Raw genomic sequence first — 25721 nt, 5'->3', positions numbered from 1 at the left:
TTTGACTTCTCTTTCCTCTCTCTCTCTCTACTGGGGATGCAGTTGTGACGGTGAGACAGTACGGGAGTGGATTGGACACAGAGTAGGACATACAGCGGACAAGTCTCGCCCAGGACAGCGGACAGCACGGGAAGGAGGACAGCATGGGCCAGAACCCCAATAAGGGAACCCTTAATTTAGCCTTTACCTGGTAACCAGAAACCAATTTGAGCAGCTGGGAGAGCAAATTTGAAGTGAAACGTCACAAGAAATATAAAATTTTACGGTCCTCAGATGGATTAAATTAAATAAAAATATTCTATAAATGAACTTGAAGGTAGGATTCAGCAGTTCGGGAAATATGCTCGCTTATTTTCTTGCCAAGACTATCAAACCATTAGCTTAGCTTAGCATTTAGACTGGAAACAGGAGGCAACTATAAACAAGCTTTTTCAATAGCACTGCTAGAAGCTAGCTAGAGAGATGCTTGCACACCTGCTGTGACTGACTGGTACTAAGACAACTAGCTAGCAAGTCAACCGGCTAACAACTTAAGTGTGCACACAGGAAGAGGCTAGCAGCAGCAACAACAAGATACCATGTAGAGTTAATGAAATTTAGCAAGATTTAGTGATTGTAGGAGAAAAACCTTTAGCGAAGCCGACCCAATCATAGCGGGCTTGCCCAGCTATTGTGACTAACAGGTTCTAACCAAGCTAGCTAGCAAGTCAGCTGGCTAATAAGTTAGCAGGCTAACGATAAAAAGCGTACACACGCACAGGAAGAGAGTAGCCGCTGCGTTTTCTTTGCAAATAGAGACCGGCAAGAAGGGCTAGCTAGCTCCGTCTATGCAAGAGGGTTACCTAGGCAACTGTTCCAGCTGCTCCCAACAGACATAAACCATATGATAAAGATAATTCCCGTCCTCCTTACCCCGCTAGGTATCTAGTAAACTTTACTTTTCCTCTCAACAAGAATGTGAATAAGCATATTTCCCAAAATGTTGAACGAGTCTTTCTAGCACCCAGCTAATGTTCTTCTTAGCATTTATTTTTTTTGGGGGGGTGGGGGGTGATTTAAATTGGGATTAGCAGGATCCCCGTGTTTTGCGTCTTTTCATCTTGTCGACTGTCGCGCAGCAACTTGGGCTACACAGTAATATACATACAAACACCTCGATGTATATTCACTATGTTTCGGTGAGAACAGCATAGTGAGTTGCCACTGGCGATGGAGTCAACTTTACTATGTGGTCAAAACAGAAAACACGAACATGAGGGAGAAGGAGAGAACGAGAGAGAGAACGAGAGAGAGAGAGACGATGAAGGGCGAAAGAGAGAAGACGAGCGAATGGTCGGGGGGAGAGAAAACAGTACGACATCAGACAGCCACTGGAACATAACAACACAGAGAGAGACAAGTATTAGGAAAAATGGTTTAATATAGGAGACAGAAGCAAAAAACTGCATCACACAAGAACATACGTTTACAAAAATAATTCTGACTGCTTCAGCTACACAGTTAGTTCACAGAGAAGGACAGAGAAACCGGAAAAATCTAAACAGCTAAAAGCAAAAAATCTTCTAATTAGTTGATCTCTTTATTAAACTAATACATTAAACCACTGAAGGTGACTAAATATTTCTATTCCTTCTTTTTCTATAATTGTCTTATCGTGTAGACGGCACAATACAGAAAGTCAAAAATGAAACTTACCGCTGTTGTATAGACAAACTCGCTAGATCTATTTATAAAGCCAAAAAAAATAAAATAAATGAAAGGTCTTGACGCTCACCTAGCCTCTGTTTTTCGGGAAATAAACTAAAAAGAAATAAAAGAAAGGTCGAAAGAAAGGAAGAACACTGAAGAAGTGAGGAAAAAGAAGTGAAAGAAATAAAGCCAAAGATCTCCTAGAAAATCTTATATCAAAAGCCAACTTCCTTGATGCCAGCTAGAAATCATACTCGGGGACCAGTCAGGGGTCAGGCCACACCACCAGGCCAGACAGCTTTTTTTTTTTTTTTTTCTAAGTTTTTTTTTTTTTTTTTGATGTATCCTTTAATCTCCAGTATAAAAAATTCCACTGGTACAAAATGCATAATTACAATCAGTTGTAGAAATAGGAAAGCCTGCATTTTTTTTTTTTTTTTTTTTTTTTTTTGTACTTTTCAAATCCCATCCAGTGACAGATTTCGAAGTGTTGTCAAACAAACATACATCACGCTTTACAGGATCCACTGAAATGCATTTGACTTTGGCTTCTCTCGAGACAATAACTTTGAAACTACCGGAAAAGAATCTGAGAACCGGAAACAAAATCCAACAACAAGAATAATAATTAAGAAAAAACAACAAAAACAAAAAAATTATAATAATAATTAACTTGGGATCATTTCTACAGACAACAAGCTTAGTTTTTTTGATTTTTTTTGTTTTCACGCCACGGAAAGAGAGAAACACACAAAACATTTTTTTTTTTCCTCAAAAAACTTGACATAATGCAAAGAAACGACGATTTTTTTTTTTGTTTTCCTTTCAGATTTCATTGTTCGATAAATAGCACTTAAGATAATTAAGTAAAGAAGGAGAACAGAGAAGTGAACAGTGACGAGATAGAAAGGTTACAACGAGCATCGAGCGATGACAGCCCCTGAGGCGAGCCGCTCGGCAGGAACTCGGCGGCAACTTCATTGTGCTTCCGACACCGAAGACAAAGACACCGCGCGACGCCGGGGAATCTGTCGGTGAGATTTGGCAAATTTCGCAATTTTCGCGGACAGTTGTGTAGCCTCCATGTGGGACGATTTAAAAAAAAAAAAAAAAAGTGCAACGAGAAACCTGCTGGTCAGAAAAGCGATCCGTCAGCGGTTGATTCGGACTCCCCGTTGTCCCAGCTTTCCGTACAGGTAGTTATGGCTGTTTTGTGGCTCATGCACCTACTGCATTTTAGATTTAGGAAGAAAAAAATAAAAAATTAAAGTCTGCTCGCCTCCCTCCTTGAGATCGATATAAAGTTTGGTATCGGGTTTGGTCTTTGAGGGGATAATGAAAGCTGCTGCTGCTGCCTTCATCTCGGCGTGACCCCTCCTCCGCTTTATTTCCCCTGTCGACGTTCCAATAAGACGTCTCCCATCCGCACAGACCCTGTTTTTTTCTTTAATAAACCCCTTGCTTTGGCATGGGAGACAACAACCAGACGGGGGAGGGGAGGGGAGGGCGTCCTCCGAAACAGACGCGATTTCAAGCCTTTCCGCTCCTCTGGCCGATTGCGCGAAACCGGTTGCGGGAACTCCCGACAAGTGGTAGGTCAACGACTGACAACATCTTCTACTCTTATAATACTGGTACAACACTCCCTGGTTAAGGCGACTGGTGAGCTTCTGTAGAAAATAATGCTGCCTTTTTTAGTTTTTTTTTTGATTTTTGATTTTTTTTTTTTGCAGACCGTAAACTAGGCTTTCAGGGAGTGGGGGTGGGGGAGGGGTAACGGGGGGCAGTTGAGTAGACCGACAACACTGTGCCATGTAAACGGCTCGACTATGAGAATGTCAGTAACACACTTTGGCATCTAAAACATGATTTTGGCCCGTTACACCACGAGATGTACGTACGTAAAAAGAAACAAAAAACGGTTCGAGACCCGGTTCGGGACCATCCGGCCTCTCGATGACTCCCGGCTATCCGGCAACGACGTGTGCTTTTTTATTTTCCCTCTTCCTTTAAAAGATTTGGTGAATTCTTGCCCTGTGCTTACATCATACGAAAAAGCAAAGCGTCTGAGGTGTAACGATCCTCGCCGTCAGGAGGCGAACGGCGGCCGGGGTGTCTTGAAGTCAACAAAACAAAAAAGACGGGGGAGGGGCGGAGACTTAAGGCTTTCGACTGGCGCCTCAGTTTTATTGTGAAGGACAATCAGAAAAGGACGCACACACGGAGCGAGACAGAGCAGGAGTGCAAAGGTTTTCGTGGTAAGGCTTCGATGAGCAATGGCTAGACGTATCTGGAGACGAGCGTGGTCGGCCGGTAGCGGTCGCTGCAGAGGCTTTTCACACTCAGGGGCTCTCATGCACAACAACAAAGTAAAACCGTGAGGTCTGCACGAAAGAGTGTGTGTGCATGTGTGTGTGCACGTGTCCCTATATATACACATATATATATATATATATATATATGTGTATATATATAGGGACACATGGGCACGTTTTTTTTCCTTTTCTTAAACATCTTTACAAAGAAAAAAAAAAGCAAACATGACATTTTCAGGCAACAAGACCACAGAATAGCAAGTTAACAAACTTTTTTTTTTAAATCTATATATTTTTTTTTTTTAAATATGAGGGATCCATACAAAACACTTAATAATAAAATACCCATGTTATCAAATAATTTTTCACAAGAAATACACTGACGCGCTAGGCAGGAAGTACCCTCAGAATTTGGCACTGAACTCCACACGGATCGTTTTTTTTCTTTATAAGACATTTTGCCGAACAACAAAAACACACCTAAATATTGTTTCCCACGAGAGAAATAAAATAATAATGACATTGATGCTTCACAAGCTGACATTTATATATATATATATATATATATATAGATATAGATATATTTATATTTATATATATTTTTAGGAATTTTTATATAGCTAATTAACCAACAAGAAATTTAGCAAATAGGGACTCCTTTAAAAAAAGAAAAGAAAAAGAAGAATTAAAAAAGAAAACTATTATAGTAATATGAAAGGCTTTGTCTATTGTTCAAGTAAACTGATTTTTTAGTCTTCTCTTGAAAAAACATGAGACATTTAAGACCGTTAGACTTGTGATGAAACCACAACTAAACTCACGAGAAGCACCGACGTTAACGCGGGTTTACAGGTATCTTAGTAATTACTTTTTTTTTCCTCTATACATTTAAACAGTAGAAAATATAGGTCATTTCATCATGTGCATTTAAACCACGGATTGTCTATCTGTGAGTCAGTTCAGCAAAAGGTGACACAAGTAGGTAGCATTTCTCCCCCCCAAACAGGGCAAATGTCTTTTTTGTATTTTTTTTACCTTTAAACTACTCTAGAAAAAAGTGGTTCTATATATAGACTTTGAATGAGAAACAGAGCCACTTAAAATGGCCTTATCAAAAAACTTTACACTGCCTGAAAAATGTAAAAACCATTAGAGAGCTCTGAGAGAGTCTAATATTGATCAGACAGTTTTTATTCAAAACTGTTTGGAAGTAGTCTTATTTCTCAGAGAAACTGGCGCGGACTGCTTCTGGCCCGCGCTCTGGTTTTTATTATTTTTTCAAATCTTTTTTTTTTTTTTATATCTGTTCCGTCGGCGCCAGAAGCAAGATGGCGCGCCAATTCCTGTAGTGAACTTTCAAGTTTACTTTAAAAGAAGAAACAAAAATAAAGAAACAGACATAAAGCAAAAAAAAGAAAAACAAGAAAAACATACTGAATGGAAATCACTTTGCCACAGGTTGTTGTTTTTTCTCCAAACAAAAAAAAAAACACAAAAAAATTTTGCTTTTCCATAAAAAATTTTTCATATGAATGCAGCTTTATATATCTTTTTCACATTGATTCATTTCTCTAACCTCCCTGAAACCCTCCCAGAAAGAAAAAACAGATCCAAATGAGGTCACATGCAAAAAAACAAAAAAACAACCAAAACAAAAAAAAACATAAAAATTCCAAAAAGTTCAAAAGGTCAGTAGGCGGCGAAGAAGGAGGAGGAGGAGAACCAGGTTATGATCAGGTGAGCTCGGAAAAAAGACATCAGAAAAAACAATGACGGGGAAGGAGGAGGACGATGACACTTTTTTTTTTTTGGTGGACATTTTTGTTTTGTTTAAAGTTTTTTTTGTTTGTTTGTTTTTTTTTGTTTGGGACGCCACGGAGACATGCTAGGCAAACGATGAGCTAACAGGCATGGAGATGGGTTGTTCTAAAAGGGGGAAAGAAAAAACAGGGGAGAGGAGAGAGTTACACACAGAGAGCCAAAGCACCACACCACTACAGCATTTTTACTTTTTTTTTTTTTTTAAATCAGGAGAAACAACAACAAACAAACAACAACAACAACAACAACAACAAGGCAGAACAGCAACGCCACTCACTGGTTTCATTGGCAAATTTTTTTTAAGCTTAATACTTAAATATTATATATTTTTTTGGCAATATAAAATGATATAAATGTTATATACTAACAGGCACATTCACTCAGTCACACGTACACAAAAAAACTACAAAAAAAAAACAAAAACAGAAAGCACCCAAAGCTTTTATCCATCAGATCCCGGATGGATGTTGTCGTTTTGGGAGAAAAATTTTGTAATTTTTGTTTGGGAGGGCGGGGCAAATGGGGGGGAGGGGGCGTTTTTTTCTCTTTTTGTATCCTTCTGTTTGGGAAAGGGGGGTGGGGTCGGAAATTGGGCGTGGTCAGAAATTGGGCGGGGTCACGAACAAACAAAAAACACTCAAACTGAAAAATAACTGAAAATAAAAAAGAAATAAACGCAAAAAAAAGGTATTATTCGACAAGTGAAGAAGAAGAAGAAGAAGAAGTAGTCCCACTACGGATGAAGAGAGGGAGAGAAAAGAGAGGTGGATGGATGAATGGATGGATGAACAGCACAGAGAAGTGTGTGTGTGTGTTGGGGGGGTTGTAATGGCGGCGTTTGTGATTTTTTTTTTTTCGTTCCTGCACTGAAAATAAACAAAAACATAAAAAAAAACACCGGAGAACCCAATTCCACGAGACTTCTCCACGAGGGTCTACTTTAATGATGCTGTATACTTTATAGGAGTCCAATAACTTAACGATAGGCAATAAATAAAATCCTTCTGAGGCAGTAAAAATGTTGTATAAAAATAGAACTGCTTTTTTTACAAATAAAATTTACAGGCCTGTGGCTTTCTGTACTTTGAATTATTATTAGTATTTTTTAAATCTTTCAACAAACATCAAGTATTTTCAGTTACCCCCTTTACCCATAAACTTTTTTTTTTTTTAAGTAGTAGTAGTTGTTGTTATATAGCTTTCCTCAAATTCTGGATGTTATTTTGAAAATGTTCTACATGCTGTAAGATCCCTTTCGCAAACAAAGACCAATGTGATCTGACCCAGAAAAAGTAGTTACCGATTTTTAACTTCAGAGAAATAAAAAAAAATGTGAATAAATAAGACGTAGCTGGAGTGTGTGTGTGTTTTTTTTGTTTGTTTGTTTGTTTCGTGTGTTCTTGTGGTTGGAGTGTAGCTGTGCGGCAAGGCTGACGTCGCCGACTGACTATACTGTAAAGAGGCCACTTAACGTTTTGCTTGCCTTTGCTCCCGGGTTGCCGGCAGGCATAGAGGGGTTTTTGGAGAAGCAGCGGCGGCCTGCAACCAACACCGCGGAGGTCAAAGGTCGAATGTGCATATCGGCGTGCGCGTCAAGAAAAACTAAATTAAAAAATAAAAACTGAACCTTCCGCCAGGTCTCAGGTTCACAAGAGAGAGAGAGAGGAGGATTAAAAACAAAAAATAATTAAAAAATAATCTAAAAATCATCATGGCTCCTTTGTCTTTACCTCGGCTCTGACTGTAACTAGTCCTCAAGAATGTATAAATATTCACTGAGAAAGAAAAAAATTAAATAAGCAAAGTTTTTATTCTTTTTAAAAAAAAGAAGAAAAACAAAAAGCTACCCAAGATAGCTACTTCCTTCCATTAGTAAAAAAAAAAATTTAAATTGCACAAAGTAATGGTGGTAATGGAAGCGTTCATGTGTGTCAAAAAAAAAAAAAGTATAATAAATAATAATACTGGAAAGCTAACATAAAAAAATCTTCAAGAAAAAAGCAAGAAAAATAAAAAAAATTAAAAAAAACAAGGCGTGCGTCTCACTCAGGGTGGTTGTAGGTCGTCTCCCCCTCCCTCCCACATCCCCTCCCTTCAACACCCCCCACCCCTTCCCCGAGTCCCTGTGTAGAGAGGTCGTGGCTCGGTTTGCTGTTGTTGTTTTTTTTTTTTCTATTTAGTTTTTGTTTTTCTGTGGGGGGACTTACCCTAGCAGTGCTAACATGGGGAGCAGATAGACCCTAGTGCTAAGATCAGTATGGTTTGCTGTCGTTCTTGGAGCGCTTCAGCTGCACCTTCAGCCGCTTCATGCCGATCTGGAAGCCGTTCATGGCCTGGATGGCTGCCTGTGCCGACACTGGATTGTCGTAGCTGACGAAGCCTGCGGAGAGGGGTGGGGGAGGGGCGGCAAAGTTAGTCCACTGAGAGAGAATGTGATGTATTTCAAAACTGGAGTCAAATCAAGCTAGTATGCTTAAGAAGTTGGGACAGCTAACGTTTGCATGCTAGCTAGCAACATTAGCTACAGTAGGTACCGCTGGAATGTTTTCACGTCATATGCTGCCTTCAAATGTTGTCGTGTTTTACTATCTTTACAAGAAAAGTTGATATGAACGGCTTCCTCTTGTCATATGTCAAAAATCTTTCATTGAAGTCCGAGTTCATGAGATGCAACGTGTTAGCCAACATATTGGCGAGAATGCCGATGTTCCCGATGGCTTCTTCCTCTCCGTTTGTGCCTTTGCATATTACCCTGGCATTAGCTTGCTAACGGCTAACATAACCGCTTGAACGTCAAGCAAGCATCTTCATATTCACAACTTCCTGTTCCATGACAATCTCAAGAACATGAGAAGTGGACTTAGAGACAGTGTTCAAGCCTCGAACGTCTGGCATTTTGGACGTCGCCGCCTCGGTTTTCTGATCTGACCAAGGTGTGGAGGACAGCTAGCTTGATGTAGTCACATCCAATTCTTTTCAGAATATGAGTCTGGTAACACTCTATTTGGATTGCATTGCGGGTAGTGTTTAGACAGATACAGAGAAATAAAACAGCAACCTCGGCATGCAATTGGATAGTCCTAAAACCAATTTAGAGCCATTTTGTTGTAAACAAAATCTACTCCAGGGCAGATGGTGTGTATGTCTACGCTGGTACCATTTGATTGGCCCAGCAGATCTTTGTCGGTGGGAAAGTTTGTCTGGTTGAAGATGACTTATAACTATCAGTTAAAACCATTAACTAATCAGGAAAGTGAGAAGTAGGGTCGTTTTCTCAAGTTCAACGCCAATATTTTTGCCAAAACGACTTGCCCGTGTCGTGACAATGAGCACTGAATTTGAAGGCAGCATGAATCATGGAATAATGCCACAAATCTACAACCTGTATTTTGTATTTCTTTAAAATATCCAGACAAACTGAAACAAGGGCAACTTCAAGAAGCTTGGATGAGTGGTGAAATGTCTTCAAGAAACCATACGAGTCCAGATGCCCTTGGATATACCATGACGTGGATGACTTAAAACCTTCACAGACTTAAGTTTCTAGAGTTTTCTTCAAGATCTAGCAAGCTAGCAGGCAAACGTTAGCCATCTTCACCTGTGTTTGCTAATAAAGCATCGTAAATTAAGCTTTCTCAGGAAAGACTAAGGTCATACACATGTTTAATTTGTATTTTACTAGATCTGGAAATATGCTAGCCAACTGGACCTGCAAGGACTGGTGGTATATTGAGAACGGGCTGTAGTACGGCTCTTGCAACAAGCTTCAAATGTTCCTGTTTATTTACAGCAGTGAAAATATCACCAAATGAAGCTGTAACAATAAAATACCACCGCATCTTGTTTCTGTGACTCAATATCTGATTTATCAGTGAATTCTAAGCTGACAATTGCTTGGTTTAAAATGTCAAAATAAAGCTTTTTGGAGAAGACGCCGTGGTTATATTTGGAGTTTTATTTTTCTGCTGCCTCCCAAAAAGTCATCTCCGGGCACACTCCACTTCCCCTCTGTAATATCCGCGACCCCTAAACCTGACAGCAAACTCCTCGTCTCGCTTGTCTCCCAGTCTGACAAGTTTGCCTGGATACACGCTTGATTTATTTTCCGTTGTAGCTCCGGATCGGATATGCATAATACGTGGGTTTCGCATGTTGCGTGCGGGTAAAAATTATATGCAAATGTAAATCTGTGCTTGCATTTCAGCCTGGCATTGTTATTTTTTTTTTCTTTTTCGTCTTTAACACGGCAGCAGAGAGGAGAAATGTTAAAATTAGATGTAAAGGAGTCAGGGGGCTGTCTATTTTACAAGTTTCCTGGAGAGAATTGAGTATTTTTTGTCAGTTATTGAGTTGAATTAGTTCATAAGTAGGAGACATTGATATCCAAAGTAATTTAGCAGCTAAAATGGCCATTGCTTCCTTTTACAAAACTATGAACATCAAATAAAGCATTGCCATAAACCACACAGAGCCAGACGTGAAGCTGGATATGTTTAGCCTAAAACTGGGCGTCTGAGGACAACTTCACACAAGGCAATTTGATCATTTTTGACTTTATGACTAGCTGAGGAGAGCTTGAGCTCATCCCCGCTGCATTAACGTCACATGGGATGGATGCTGGAGAAGACGCTGCAGGTGCTTATGCACTATTTTGCTCAGTGGAATGATCTTTCTTCAAGGGATTCGGCCCGAGAACAGCTAGTCAAGAAAAAGGGCAAAAACAAGTGCATGCATTCACATCCCTTTCCCCCCCGCCGTACCGAAGCACTTGCTAAGGTTTGTCTGTTTGTCGATGAAGACTTTGGCAGAGACCACATTTCCAAAAGGCATGAACATCTGCAGTATGTCCTGGTCTCCAAACTCCTGGGGCAGGTGGTAGATGAACAGGTTGGCACCTTCGGGACCTGTTGGGATGTTAAGCAGAGCGGATATGTAAGGTCAGGGTGGCTTTTATTTTTATTTTTTATTTATTTTTCCGTGGAAGCAGAACCGCGGGGAGTAGGAGGAGGAGGATGGAGCGCTGCATTGTGGCGACCGGCGCTGCTATGCTGTCGTCATAGGAACGGGAGCTCAAGCGCACCGCTTAGCACAATATCGCATGACCTTGGGTTTGTTATTGCTTTTAAACGACATTCTGCAATTGTACTGAACATTCAACAAAGATGAAAGCTTTCGGTTCCCATTTAATAATTATATTTTGGCTCAGCGCGAACAAAAGCTTCTCCCTCGCTTTTGATTTAGTCATTCTTTCTGCCGCATGTTGTCTCTCTTGAGAGGGGTCACAGGTCGCACCCCCCTTCACCACCACCCTCCATTCATCGCACATCCTAATAATCCTAATAGGTCAGATCTCTCAGATCATTTAATGCTCTCTCTGCTGATAAACAAAGCAGCGTCTGCCGCGTTTCTTTTGTCTCCCTGGAAGGTTCTGAACTCCCGGCCGGACCATCGGAGGCAAAAACATTCTTCTTTACAAATTTATCTTCGCCGCGAGCAGAGGCGACGAGGAGGCGCACAAACAAACAGTAATACGACCCTGTTTGTTTTACTAGACGTTTCATCATCTGGTTTGTATTCAGCGCCGTCGTCTGAAGCTTTTGGGGGGGGCGGCGGGGTTCATTTAACTTCGGGTTCTGCGTGTAGGCGTGTGTAGATTTTTTCACATGACCTCTAGATTTTAAATGCCCCCACCGTCTAGCTCCGTCTAGCTCGTATAACTAGACTTTAATATCATTTACACATTTTTATTTAAGGGTGCTTTGACACCTAGGTCGCGGTTATGCAAGCGAGAGCTTTTCTTTCGTTTGGGAGTTAGGTGCTTGCTCAAGGAACCTCAGTCAGGGACACTGGGGATGCAAACCTGTGACCCTTAAGTCCCAAAGGGCTACGCCTCAGCTCAGGTTGGTCCATTTGGGACCTGAACATGTGAAGTCAGGTGGCCCCAGCTCAATTGCAATCACTTCCCGGTTACCCACGGGCCAATATAACTACCTTATAGTTGCTGTGAGCTGTGAACACGAACCTAAGAACCCAACCAAGGTTAAAGGGGAACTACTGTTTTTTACAACCTGGACCTTATTTCTGGCATAAAATACAGTCGTTTACTCACCCATATAACTTCTGTGTAATTTGTATTCCTGCGTATATTCATGTAGTGGGAGTGACTGGGGCACCGAAACGCTAGTGCTATTATCACCTCTTATCATCATTGTTTACCTGTAATTTGCTACTGCTATTTTTTTGCAACATGGCTGAATATTTTTCTCTGAGGTTGTGGACGAACCATAGCAATAGCAAACTACAGGTAAACAAGTCGACCGTCGCGGGTGTGCACAACATCAGAGATGACATCATCCAGGTCAGAAGTTAGTAGGTCAATCTACAGACCCTGGATGATGATAACAGGTAACTCCGGACTCAACGGGGAATAGCACTAGCGTATCATAACAAAATATTGGTGAAATGAACAACTTTTGCGGCAGAAAATACGTTATTTAGAGGCTGCGTTTCGGTGCCCCATTCACTCCCATTATATGGATATACTCAGATCTAAATATCTCCCGAAGGAATACAAATTACACAAAAGTTATATGGGTGAGTAAACAGCTGTATTTTATGCCAGAAATAAGGTCCAGGTTGTAAAAAACAGTAGTTCCCCTTTAAATGCAACATACTGCATCAATAACTACCTGAATTTGAAGGAAATTCCAGGTGTGAAAGCATCCTAAAGGCTCCACCCTCTTCTATAAAACTACCTGACACTTTGAAACAGGTTCAGCAATTTAAACAACCGTTAAGTCCTGGTTAAAGTCTACCCAGAACTACAACCGCAAAATGAATCAGCTGCTTTACTTTATATTCCCACACGTGTCCCTGATGCGTGAGCTACTGAAGCAAATAAAGTAAATGATTCCGTAACTGATCGACCAAGATTTTTCAGTTCTCTTCCTTCAAAAAAAAATAAATAAATAAAAAGACTTAAAACAACAGTGAATTCCTCTAGTTTTTGGTTGATTTTAAAAATAAATTACTGGCTTTGGTCCTGGTCAACGAGTCTTGTTGGCCTTTGGTAAATACTGAGGCTTTTAAAAAAGAACCAAAGCAGCAAAACAAAACACTCTACTTAGTACGTCAGCTTTTAAATCTCTTTGCACTTTGAACTGTAGACAGTCTTTTCTGTGATTTATCATTTTCTGTTTCCAAATCTGCAAAACATTCATTAATACACAGGATGAATGTTTTGCAGATTTGGAAACGAACTGAAGATGTCCCGGAGGAAGCACTGGAGAATGCATGTTTAGGACAAAGCTCTGCTGTAAAACTTTAGCGTCCACCGGCGTGCAGATATGCACCCCACGGGGGGCTACTGACCCTCTTTCTGGCTGCCGGCGGCCCCTTGCTGCTGCAGCAGGGACTGGCTGTAGAGGGTGGGCAGCGCGGCGGCGGCGTACTGCTGGATCCCTGAGTAAGCCTGCGTCAGCGCGTCCATGGTGCCCGCCGTCCCGTTGGTGAGCCCTGCGCCGCCCAGGCCTCCGTTTAGAGCCGCCATACCTGAGAGCATTTGAGCAACTTTACATAAAACCCAACAATAAAGAAAGAAGAGTGCACTTACTCATTAGCGCTCCCACTGAAGGTTGTGTTTAACCAAACACACACAGAAACACACATACACACATACTGGACGCCACACACACACACGTCACACAACACACACACACACACACACACACACACACACACACACACACACACACACACACACACGAGGACACATCAATACGACGTCGACACACACTAAACACAGGACACACACACAGTTTAAACACAGTTAGGTATCATATGAGTGTAGCTGATGACAGCCAGAGCTGCACGGGTATCTCAGAGTAAAAAGCGTTGCATGCACACAAACAGTAACACACACCCAGACATGACAATGAGACACAATGAGTTACACAAATAACGAATATATTTGTGAATTCGTCATGGTTACATGGTGACGCAGACTTTGTAAATATAAAAGCCTCTGCTGACTTAATTTGAACAACATTTTGTGTGTTTTTAAGCGTCTATGCTCCAAAAATCAAGTTGTTTTGCTTTGATTGTGGTGATTTATCCACTGATGATGAATTTAACTACGGATGCAGCTGCACCTGAACACACAGGTGGGGTTTAATTTTAGAGATCCAGTCCAGGAAATGACAAAGAAAAGACACAGTGGCTACATTTACATGGACAATCAATCTTCAACCTGAATAATTCTGATTCAAACTGTTTACATGATACTAAATCAAATGATCTGATCAGATATGTATGTGTCAACACGACCCAAAAACATCAATCAGCATATTTATTGACAGTGAAGTTACTGCTGCTGTGGAGTGTTAAAACTGTTGAAAATATAACTTTAATGACGACTAGGGATGTCCTCATGCACCTCGATCCGATCCAGATCTTTTAATATCCAGTATCGGACAATCCAATCTTAATCGTTCCTCCATTGTCAAATCCTAAAGTCTTTCCTTGTCTTCTCATGGAGTCAGTGTGGAGAGGGTAGCTCGTACCTTGAGTTCTCTACTCCAGAAATGTTCTGGTCATCCAACGCTGCCATAAACTCCCTAACCCTCAAAAAGAAGTACTAGGAAGAAGGAAGAAGACGTTCTGACGCTACAGGGGCATGGCTTTGGTTTAGACCTACAATAAATATCTCTAACCCTCTTTAATCGGATTTAAAACTTCCTTCTGATCAGGTCCAGTTTATTCTGACTCAGGATTATAAGCAGAATATTAAAGTCCATGCAAACGTAGCAACTGTTCACACTAACGTAGACACCAAACTACCTGCATGGGTTAAAACCATAGACTGTATAAAAAGTGGACGCCATGACAGCTCCCCAAAAGTGAAGCCAAGGGAAGTAGAGCTCCCCCTGGTGGCTGGCTGCAGTACAGGTCATAAGCTCCGCCTCCTCCATGTTAGTGGGCGGGACTTGAGCCAAAATAAAACACTAAAATATACGTCTAATCATTTTTAATCAAGGATAGTTTCTGTCATTTCAGGAAGTGGAGATGCCTCCTCCATTTTTTTTACAGTCTATGCTTGAAACAGTACAGTATACCTTCATGACGGTATCTTTGCGGTATAGAGTATTATCTGGCCACACGTTCAAACAAACAGTGAGCCATGATTATTCAGTAGCGTGACGTCTCTCTTTAGGGGCGAAGACAGGCCCGTGGAGGGCGGGGGGGGCCGGGGTGGCGGTGAGTTAGAAAGTGAAGGAACGCGGCAGTAACACTCATTAGCGGCTTGTAACGGCTTAATATCACGACGGAGGGCAACTTGTCTGAGGGGGTCTGACATTGGCTCGGGCGTCCTGTCGCCTCGCCGTCAGACACAGTGAAATAAATTATCGCCGCGGCGCTCCAGATTATAGGTCACTCATTTATTCAGGAATAATTGCACCGGTGACCTTTGCAATTCAATTAAGGCCTAGATGTGTTTAAATGAGGGCGGCTGGTGGTGGTGGTGGTGGGTGGAAGGACGAGGAGGGGGCACCGAGAGGAGGGAAAGGGTTAGCGGGGGACAAAATGGGATGCAAAACGAAGGCGACCTGTTCGGTCTGAGAGGATGAACATGTGTGTGTGTGTGTGTGTGTGTGTGTGTGTGTGTGTCCCGTGTTAGACGTATATGATTTACACGGCGGATACAGCTACTCCAAGCGAGGAGCGGTAAAGGTCAGAGGAGAATAATGTGGTGGAAGAGGCCGGTAGTACAGGATCTCTGCTGTCATAACAGCTCTGATTAAGATCCCAGCCCCGTCTCCCCAGAGGTCAAAGGCAGGACACACACCGCACAGATCGGTGGATGCCGACCGGCGGACCACACAGGCAGGAAATTTACACATGTGGCCGGAATCATGGAAACATGTACATCTGCTCCGGATTGGACCAAATTTTGTAAAAATTGTAAATGTCTGATCATAAATTAACAGTTTTATCTTTTTTTCTGCCTAGATATCTTAATTTTTGTATTAATTTGTCATATATACATTTTATATTATAGCGTTGGGCATGAAATGTTTACTTTTCTGTAAAATTCCCTAATTTTGGTACAAAATAAGCAAATGTTTTGCAAAATTTTATGTCCGTCGTAAAAAAATCACATAAAATTTGCCATATTTTGTATCTTTACCATCAAATTTTTTTATGTATTTAATATTCCCATGGCGAGAAATATTTACTCTTCGCACAAACAAAGGCATGTTTGGTGCTTTATTTACACTTTTGTGCAAAATCCCTTAATATAGGCAAAAAATCAGCATAATATATTCTATGACATGAAAAATCCAACTAAAACTTGTCCCATTTTCATTTTTTTTTGGCATCAGATTGACATGTGTTGCATGTATTGGCCGGAGATAGCTAAAGTATAATATTATAATATTATGCCATCCGTGGAACTTCTGTTATCTAGCAAGAAACCAAGTTTTTAAAATATTTTTGGCAGGGAAACAATAACTTTTTTTGACATTTGTCATTACTTTTCTATTTTTAATATTCCCTTGGCAAGACATATTTACTCCTGCATGAAAATGGGCCTAATCTAGCAAAAACACAACCATGATTGGTGCTTCTTATGCACAAAAATAAGCATATATTTCATATTTTGACGAAAAAAATCCAACTTAAACTTGTCAAATACAAAGGTATGTATATATTGGCAAAATAAAAGTATATATTTGTTTCATATTTGTAAAATTTTTTAATTACACAAAAGTAAATGTGAATAAAATTAGAAAGAAAGAAATTCAGCCTTTGCCACCCACGGAACTTCCGTTATCCACCAAGAAACTAAGTTTTTAAAATATTTTTGGCAGGGAAACCATAACATTTTTGCGATTACTTTTCTATTTTTCATATTCCCTTGGTAAGAAATGTTTACTCCTGCGTGAAAATCGGACTAATTTGGCACAAACACAGCCATGTTTGGTGCTTCTCATGCGCAAAAATCACCAAGTGTTGTATTTTCTGACATAAAAATCCAATTAAAACGTGTCACATTTTGTGTATTTGCTATCAGATTGACATGTTATTTATATATCGGCCAAGGAGACTGACATATGTGAATTATAATAGTAAAACTGTCCCATTTATAAAACAGTAGATGTCTATGAAAGCTTTTCGAACATTTTTGGTGGGAAATGACAACTTATAGTCATTTGTTACTACTTTTTATTTTCGATATATCACCTTATCGTTAAATATTACTCCTGCATGAAGTTTGGCACAGACACAGCAATGTTTGGTGCTTTTTATGCACAAAAATGTCCAAATCTTTTCTGATGTAAACATTCTAATAAAACGTGTCAAATTTTGTATTTTTGGCATCAAACTGTCATGTTTTATATGTACTATCCAAGAAACCTTACTTACTTGTATTATAATGGCAAAACTGTCCATGAAATTGGAAAGAAATTCACGTTGTCCTCACCCTTAATACTTATTTTTGGCATGAAATATTTACTCATGCACAAAATGTATTTTCTGACGTAAGAATTCACACAGTTGTTCCCGTTTAGTATTTTTGGCGTCAAATTCACATATTTGAGACTGAGAGAGGAAGTAAAATTTTGCATTTTACTTCTGGTGGAACTAATCTGCTGTCAGAAAAAGACAGAACAACAACACAACAACAAGAACACGATGCGAACGCCAACTCTCACCCAAGCAAGCATCACCCAGGACACAACCAGGAAGCGGATGGAGGGATGAGGGAGGAATAGATGGATGGATGAATAGGTGAAATATCCTCCAGTGAGTGAATGAGTGAATGAACGAGGCAGCCATCGTCGATTTATTTTCAAGTCAAACTGAGACGCAGAGAGACGCCAGCAGGAAGCAAACTTGACTGATGAGTTTTTAGTTTCCTGATCGATCCCTCCGTTCAGGATATTAAATATAGATTTTTTTGCGTGTTTTATTTATATTTTTAACTTTTAATTCCTCCTAAGTGATAGAAAAACACAAGGAAGGTCTTTAAAAACCCACGAGTCAAAGAGTCAAACCCTAATGCTCGTCTTGTCAGGTAGCTGCACAGCTGCGTCTCTCTGCAGCCGCTGGGTGTGGGTGGGTGGGTGGTCATGGGTGGAGGTGGAGGTGGAGGTGGCTGATGGCAGGATGAATACTCACTGTTGACGCTACCTGCTAGTGCATTAATGTTGTTCAGGCCCACGGTGGCGCCTGCCAGGCCCTGCAGGGTGCCCAGAGAGGTCAGAGAGTTCATGGCGCCGGCGTTGGAGCTGGCCGTGGTGCCCGCTGCTGGGTGGGAAGCAAGAGAGAGACAGAGAGAGAGAGAGAGAGACAAGGGGGGAGGAATAAAGAAAAGGAGGGATGTGGACGGAGGTGAGGAGGGAGAGCAGGAGACAGAGAAGCGGACTTGTTATACATTTAGCAACGTGACGAGGTTCAAACAGATCGAGGGCAGGTGCTACCTGTTGATATTTAGCATCGAATCGAGGGCGCCGTTGAACGCTGCCTGCCTCCATGCAGCTTATTTTAAGGATTTTATTTTTGTTTGTCTTCATTATAGACATTACGGTAATGACAGGAAGTTAGAAAGTCTTTTTTTTTTTTTTTGGAAGGAAGTCTCAAATTCTACTCGATTGGTTTTACCCAAACGTGGTGGACGCCTCATTAGCAATTATCTCTAAATCTGGAACATAATAAAATACCTGATTTTAACCTCTGGTAGTCAGGACTCAGATGCTTTGTCTACATGGACACTAGTAGGACAAGATGAACCAAGCTGGAATCCATGTGGACAGCAGCGTTGGAGACGTGGAGACATCTTGGTTCGTCTTCTTCTACTCTATCAATTCAGGACTGGACCAAAACCTCTTCTTCTTCTGTTATATTTCCGTCATCAATAAAGTTCTACAGTGACTGATGTTTTTGGGGCGCGTGAACACCAGCCTGTGCATTTTTTTTTTTTTTTGGTATTTTAAGTTTAGTTTAAGGATATAAATAAAAACATTAATAAACAAGGAAAAACACGTAGAGACTTAAACAAGAAAGCAGTCATTATTTGTTATTTAAACCAGAAGTTGATGATTTTCTATGAAGAACTCTTCCGTTGGTCCAAACCGGACGCGTCAAACATATGGCCCGAGGGCCAAAACCGGACCACCGGAGGGTCCGATCTGGCCCGCGGGACGATTCGCAAAAATTACACAGAAGACTGCGATTTCTCAATAAAAAAATAACTGCTATTCCTAATTTGTCCACTGTTTTAGTCAAAGTAGTGGACAGAGCACAAACCAAGAACTGAACAGCAGACAGAGACGTGCCGGAATAGCACTTACTTTTCTTAAGAGATTAAATTGTTTTTTAAAGGATTTTCTTCTTTGCACTAAATGGAAAAGCCTGGTCATTATTTAAAGGTTATTATGCTGTTATCTAACAGGGGTGCCGAACTAAAATGCGCGGATGTGACTTTGGAACAATGTCCAGATGTAATTTTAGACTTTTTAATGACACAAGGCGTCTGTCATCTGAGTTCATCTGTTGAGTTTACATCCAAACAGAATAGATTTTTTCAGTATCGTCCATGTAAACCCAGCAATCTGACCACAAAACGTCACAGAAATACATCATATACATATATATAAACTACGTTCTTTGACTGCGTTTCGTTTGGTTGCAGCAGCAGATCAAACTGAGCTAAACATCTCAGAGTGTCTGGTTAAGATAAATGTCGGCAGGGTCATTGAAGCTGCTCATGTGTTTATCCTTTAGGTCGAGACAGCGTTAACGGAGCTGCAGCCCGACAGGAAGCAGCAGGGTTCAAGGGAAACGTCGGGCCGACGATGCTTTAAAAATATTACAAGTAGCACCTTTAATTCACCTTTAAAGAACCAGCTCGCTAATAACTACTCGTGATAACCCCGTGTGCAGAGATCCCATGTAAATGTTAAGCAGTTTTTCGAGGTTTTACGCTGTAAAAAAAGAAAAAAAGAAAAAGCAAATAGGAAAGCAGACACGTGCACAGAAAAGGCAAAGAGGAGGCGTTCAATGGCCACAGATAACCGGTAAACGGCGATGTTTGCAGTCGTTCTGGTTCTCGTTTAGCTCGTTTTTTTAAAAAAATATGAAAACAGCAAACACGACGGATGAACTCGTGGACACGGTGGACACACGGTGGACACACGGTGGACACGGACTCACGCACACATACACCTGAAAACACACACACACACACTGATGTGAGATGTGCGTCGCACACGGGCCGCTGCGTGAGGCGAGGTGAGGAGGGATGGCGGGAGATGTGGTGCACAAAGCTTGCAAAGAAAAATTAAATAAAAAATCCCCTCGGTCTTTTCCAAACGATGCCAACAAAGCAGGACGGCCGCTGAATGTGTTTAAGGAATGGTGCGGTAAAGAGGGAGCATTGTATCAGCAATCAGCACATGGTGCACAACAACAACAACAACAACAGAACACAACTAACAAAACCTGTCTCCATGCAGAAAAGTCTATATTTATCAGACTGCCGTGACGTTTCAGTCTCATTGACACATGCAGCACAGAGGCGCCCATTCACACCGAGCAGCTCAACCTGAGAGTGTGTGCCATTCAAGGTTGGACTGACATTCAGAGTCAGAGAGAGAGAGAAAGGGAGGGAGAATGAATGTGGGGGGGGAGACAAGACAGGGACGGACCAGCTCGGCGGAGGCAGGAAGTGGGATTTTTTTCCATATTCATGCTCTGCCGGCCGCTGGAGCGAGGCCGGGCCGACATGAAAGGGGGAGAATGATGGAGCAGAAACAGGGGGAGCTTGTCAAAAAGGACGAGGGGGGAGGAGGAGGAGGAGGAGGAGGAGGAGGAGGAGGGGGAAGACGAAGGAGGTGGAGGTGGAGGAGAGGGGAATCTGAAGGTGTGGCGTTATTTAACCTGATCCAGACGTTTTTCTTTGTACCCAACAAACACAACAGCGAACACACACACACACACACACACAGAGAGCACAGAGAGCACACCCCTTCCCTGTCCCGTCCCGTCCCGTCCTGTCTCATCCCTCCGCTGGAGGAAACAACAACTCTGCCTAAAGTTTTTCTACTCAGTGTCTCTGGAGCTGGACAGACAAAGAAAATAAGAAGAAGGACAAGGAGGCACAGATCTGAACCGGACACGGAAACATTTAGGCCAGGGGTGTCAAACTCATTTTAGGTCGGGGGGTCGGGGGGGTCATATCTTAAATATCTTTGATATTTTATATATCTTGTCATACTCACATACTGTCTTTAAACTGATCATTGTACACAATATTATATTTTCTATTAACACATCTTCACATCCATATTTATCTAGTATATTGTATATATATTGGTATATTTTTATATATACTCCGAATATATATTTTTATATTTTTTTGTATATTTTTGTATATTTTTATCTATATAATTTTTATATATTTCTTGTATATTTTTGTATATTTTTTTATCTATATATTTGTTATATATTTTATATATACTCTGAATATATATTTTTATATGTTTGTATATTTTTTATCTATATATTTTTTATATATTTTATATATACTCTGAATATATATTTTTATATATTGTTTATATTTTTTGTATTTTTTTTAATCTTTTTTGTATTTTTTTTGTAATTTGTCTATTTTTTTGTATATTTTACGTATATATTTTTTGTATATTTTATGTATATATTTTTTGTATATTTTATGTATATATTTTTTATATATTTTTGTATATATTTTATATATACCTAATACATACCTCACTTTACTTTTATTTATTTATTGTTTTCACTGTAATTCCTCCTGACTCACTAGACAATGAATTTCCCAAGGGGCCACACATTGGACCCTGTGGCGGCCTGGTTTTGGCCCACGGGCCGTACGTTTGACACCCCTGATTTAGGCACAAACATGCACACGCGCACACGTGACGGGATGGTTGTCGGGCCACATGGTGAAGGGAGGGGAGGTGAGGCGTTCAAAGACATGGGGGTGGGGGCGGGTAGGCGGCGCATCGACATGGACACAGCGTGAAGATGGAGGTATGAAGAAGGTGGAGACGGTTGGAGACACACACCATGGGAATGAGCCGTAGAGAAGATCTGGACAACGGAGATGGCTGGTCGGATGGTTTCGGTGATGGCGGTGATGTGCCGGGATCATGGGAGGAGGGGGGACGGGGCGACAACACTGGCAATGGCAAATGGTGGAGAGCGCAGGCAGGCAGGCCCCCCTCCCCGGGCGTCGGACAAACCTCCCAAACCTGAGTGGCTTTATCGGCATTACCTGGGCTGGCCAACGCTCCCAGGGAGGCGGCGTTGGAGGACAGGGGGTTTGCGGTGGAGGGGCTGGCTGAGTTTTGGGCCGCCGCCGCTGCCGCCGCTAAAGTGGCCAGGTTCTGCAACTGCAGAGCACTCATACCTGGAGAGAGGAGCCAGAGAGGTGGTGTCAAACCTGGGGAGCGAGGCTGAGGCCGAGGCCGTGGCGTGGACCGGGGACAGTGCGCCGGAGGGCAAAGCTGAACTCCCCAACAGTCGGACCCGCAGGTGGACAATAAATATATAAAACCTGGAAATAATCCTCACAACGTTTCCTGCCCTGTCTTGGAAATCTCTGCAAGAGTCTGTCGGCGAACACGGCAGCAGCTGATTTCCTCTAATAAGTCCCAAACGAGTGTGAATCAGTAAAAGCAGCTGTTTAGGTTTGGTTCTCCGAGGCGGAAATAATCTGAAAGTGATTTCTGTTTAAACAGCACTCGAGTAAAGCTCAGAGGACAAGGCTCTAAAAAGTTATAAAGGCTTTTCAGACAGTTATGAGATTTAAAATTCAACCACAGCTCCCTCTTTGCTAAGCTAACATGCACTTGTATAGGAGTTCCTTCTTTTCCCTCGCTATCGTTTTTCCTTTCTCGATTTCTTGTCTTTTTGCTTTTCGTCCTCCTTCCATAACCTTTCCCTTCCTATCTTCCTTTTATTCCAACTTCTTCTTCCATTCCTTCCTTCCTATTCCATTTCTCCTTATTTACTCCTTTAAAAAGAGCTACGTATCTACATTAGCGGGTCAAGATTGGAGCCTGACGGCATCGATATTCAGATCGGACAGTTGGCATCCATTAGCATTAGCAATAGGGCTAGCACTGTTCAATCAAAGTCCTTTTTGTTTGTCAAAACAATTTGTGTTTTTCTTTAGAGACCGTATCGATTTGAATGCGTCAGACTCTAGCCGTGAAGTCAAATGCCTCAAAGTTTAAACCAAATATTTTTATGTCCCCCAAAGCTTAGCTGTTAAAGCCCAAAAGCTTGGGAAACAGTGAAAGCAGATGTTGCAATGTAGGCAGTTTCGAGCTATGAGCAACTTTTTAATGTCTGACTGGGGATGAGTGATGTTGGTGACCATTAGCATTAGCAATAGGGCTAGCACTGTACAATCAAATCAAAGGCAATAGCATTTTTGCAGTCAAATAGGGTTATCCTTGTCAAAAACATCCGTTCTATTTGTGCTTTCTTTATAAAATAATATCGATTTTAAGGTAGATTAAATCTTTGAATGAACTGCTAATGAAACTCGAAACCACATATTCCACAAGTTCCAAATGTGTGAATCAGCAAATAATAGAAATAATCTCGCGACTTTTTACCATGTGACTGGAGAAGCGTGATGTTGGCGTCCATTAGCATTAGCAATAGGGCTAGTCATTTGTTTGTCAAAAACGTGTGATGATATTTGTCTTTTTCTTTAGAGATAATATCAATTTGAATGCGTCAGGCTCTAGTCATGATGTCCAATGACGTTACACCAAATATTTTCCAAACGTGTGACTCGGTAAAAGCCCTGGCGGCTATTGCAGCATTTAGGTTTGGTTCTTTGAAGCTAGAAATAATCTCAGTGATTTGGCTAAACGGACATTTTGGAGCCACAAATGACTTTTTACTGTGTGACTGGAGACAAGCGACGTTGGCGACCATTAGCATTAGCAATAGGGCTACCGTTTTTCAATCAAAGAAACATGCGATTCTATTTGTCTCTTTCTTTAGAAAATACTTTACTTCACGTGTGAATCCGTCAGGCTCCAGTCATGATGTTAAATGCCTCAAACTTTAAATCAAATATTTTTTAACGTCCCCTAAAACTGAGCTGTTAAGTCCCAAAGGCATGGGAAACAGTAAAAGCAGACGTTGTGACTTTTTACCATCTGACTGGACACGAGCGACGTTGGCGTCCATTAGCATTAGCAATAGGGTTAGCGTTTTTCAATCAAAGAGGGTTATCGTCGTAGAAAACATCCCAATCTATTTGTCTTTTTCTTTTTTCTGAATCCGTCAGGCTCCAGTCATGATGCAACATGCCTCAAACGTTATATCAAATATTTTTTAACATCCCATAAAAGCTGAGCCGTACCAGCACCTAACACCTGAACCGATGATGAAGCCCGAAGGCCATAAAACACCAGCCTCCGAGCACAACTCTCGCTTGTGTATTTGTGAGCAGGCGTCGGTGCGAAAACCTTCGCGAAGCAAAAACACAATCAGCGTCACACCAGCGCAGTAACCTGAGACGCCTCCTCTGACCCATGAGCTGGTTGTTAGAAAAACAGGGCGGTCGATGTTGAGGTGTATGTGTCGTATATACAGTTTTGGGTGTATATACAGTACCATGGGAGTACACACTCACACTCACACACATAGAAAGAAGACACACAACAAACAAGACACCATGGGGCGAGGGCGGGGGAGGAGGAGGAGGAGGAGGAGGAGGAGGAGGGGGGAGCGATCCATCTTGTTTGGCACCGTGGTAAATAAATGGTCTGAGGTTCCAGACGACTCTCCTGGCTCTGATCGGTAAACGAAGCACACGTGAGCAGGAAGCGTTTTTTAATGGAGCTGAGACAGATTTGTGTTTCCACGTTCTCGGGTCGGACGACGCTCCACGCGAAGCGGCGTACGTCGAGCTCGTTATTAGGAGCTGGAGGTAGTTTTATGATCCAGATCGGATGTCTGAGCACAGGTTGTCTGCTCAGGATGTCTGCTCCTCTTTTTCCTCCCCTTCCCATCTTCTACTACGTCTGGCCTCAGTTCCTCATACCTTTCTTTCGTATTCTTTTCCATTTTGCTTCTCTTCCTATTCCACTTCACTTCTTTTCTTTCCTCTCCCTCCAGCTTTTCATTCATTCCAGTTCTCGGTTTACTGTTTACTCTTCTTTCCTTGTATTTTTCTTGCCTTTCAGCCTCTTCCTCTTTCCCTTCCTTTGTCCTTTCTTTGTTGTTTCATGGTTTCAGATTTATTCCAAATGTCTTTCGGCTCCTCCATTTCCCCTTGTTCCCTTTCTTCTTTTCCACTCACTTCCTGTTCCCTGCCTTTGCAATCTTCATTCTTCCTTTCCTACATTCCCCTTCTTCCCTTTTCATTCCTTTCTTTCTTTGGACTCTTTTCCTTTCATTTCCTGGTCTGTTGTTTCTTTATTCATGGTCTTCTTGCATCTATTCCCAACTTTTTTCCTCCATTCCCCCCTTTTCCCTTTCATTTTATAATTTAATTTCCTTACTTCCTGTTCCCTACACCATTTTCTCCTTTGTCCATTTGTTAATGTCCTCTTCCTTTCAATCTCCCCATCTCTTTGCCCTCTCTTCATTCCATTTCCTCTTTTCTAATTTCTCTCCGACCTCTTTCCTTTTCCTCTTTCTAGAGCTGGCGATGCTGCAGCAGCCCTCTTTCTGTCTCCATCTTTCTCCAACCCCCCCACCACCACCTTTTTTCCTCAAAGCAGCTCTACACCGATTCTTCCCTGCATTTGTCAAAGGCTATCTCCCTCATTGAACATGCATTTTTCGAGACAGTTATGAGGAGAAAAGGAGCAGGCGGGAGAT

General features: G+C 41.5%; 1 protein-coding gene across 6 annotated transcripts in view; it reads right to left on the bottom strand.

Moving 5' to 3' along the window:
- Positions 1 to 683: 683 nt before the first annotated feature.
- The window catches only part of celf2 (cugbp, Elav-like family member 2), a 206192-nt gene continuing 181154 nt past the window's right edge, over positions 684 to 25721 (bottom strand). For 4 of the 6 annotated variants that reach the window (XM_084573498.1, XM_084573501.1, XM_084573500.1 and 1 more), the window contains 5 exons: positions 18009 to 18134; positions 13197 to 13376; positions 10586 to 10729; positions 8033 to 8205; positions 684 to 5930 (listed from right to left, as the gene is read on the bottom strand). In XM_084573498.1, the coding sequence (XP_084429624.1) occupies positions 8078 to 8205; positions 10586 to 10729; positions 13197 to 13376; positions 18009 to 18134 (578 nt within the window). In that variant the 3' untranslated portion in view covers positions 684 to 5930; positions 8033 to 8077. The remainder of the gene's footprint in view (positions 5931 to 8032; positions 8206 to 10585; positions 10730 to 13196; positions 13377 to 18008; positions 18135 to 25721) is intronic. The other 2 variants (XM_084573499.1, XM_084573503.1) reach the window with 1 other exon arrangement.

Source organism: Chelon labrosus (genome assembly GCF_963514085.1).
Source record: "Chelon labrosus genome assembly, chromosome: 23".
NCBI classification, from domain to species: domain Eukaryota; kingdom Metazoa; phylum Chordata; class Actinopteri; order Mugiliformes; family Mugilidae; genus Chelon; species Chelon labrosus.
The sequence above is the reverse complement of the archived record's forward strand: the minus strand, read 5'-3'. Positions and strand labels throughout refer to the sequence as shown.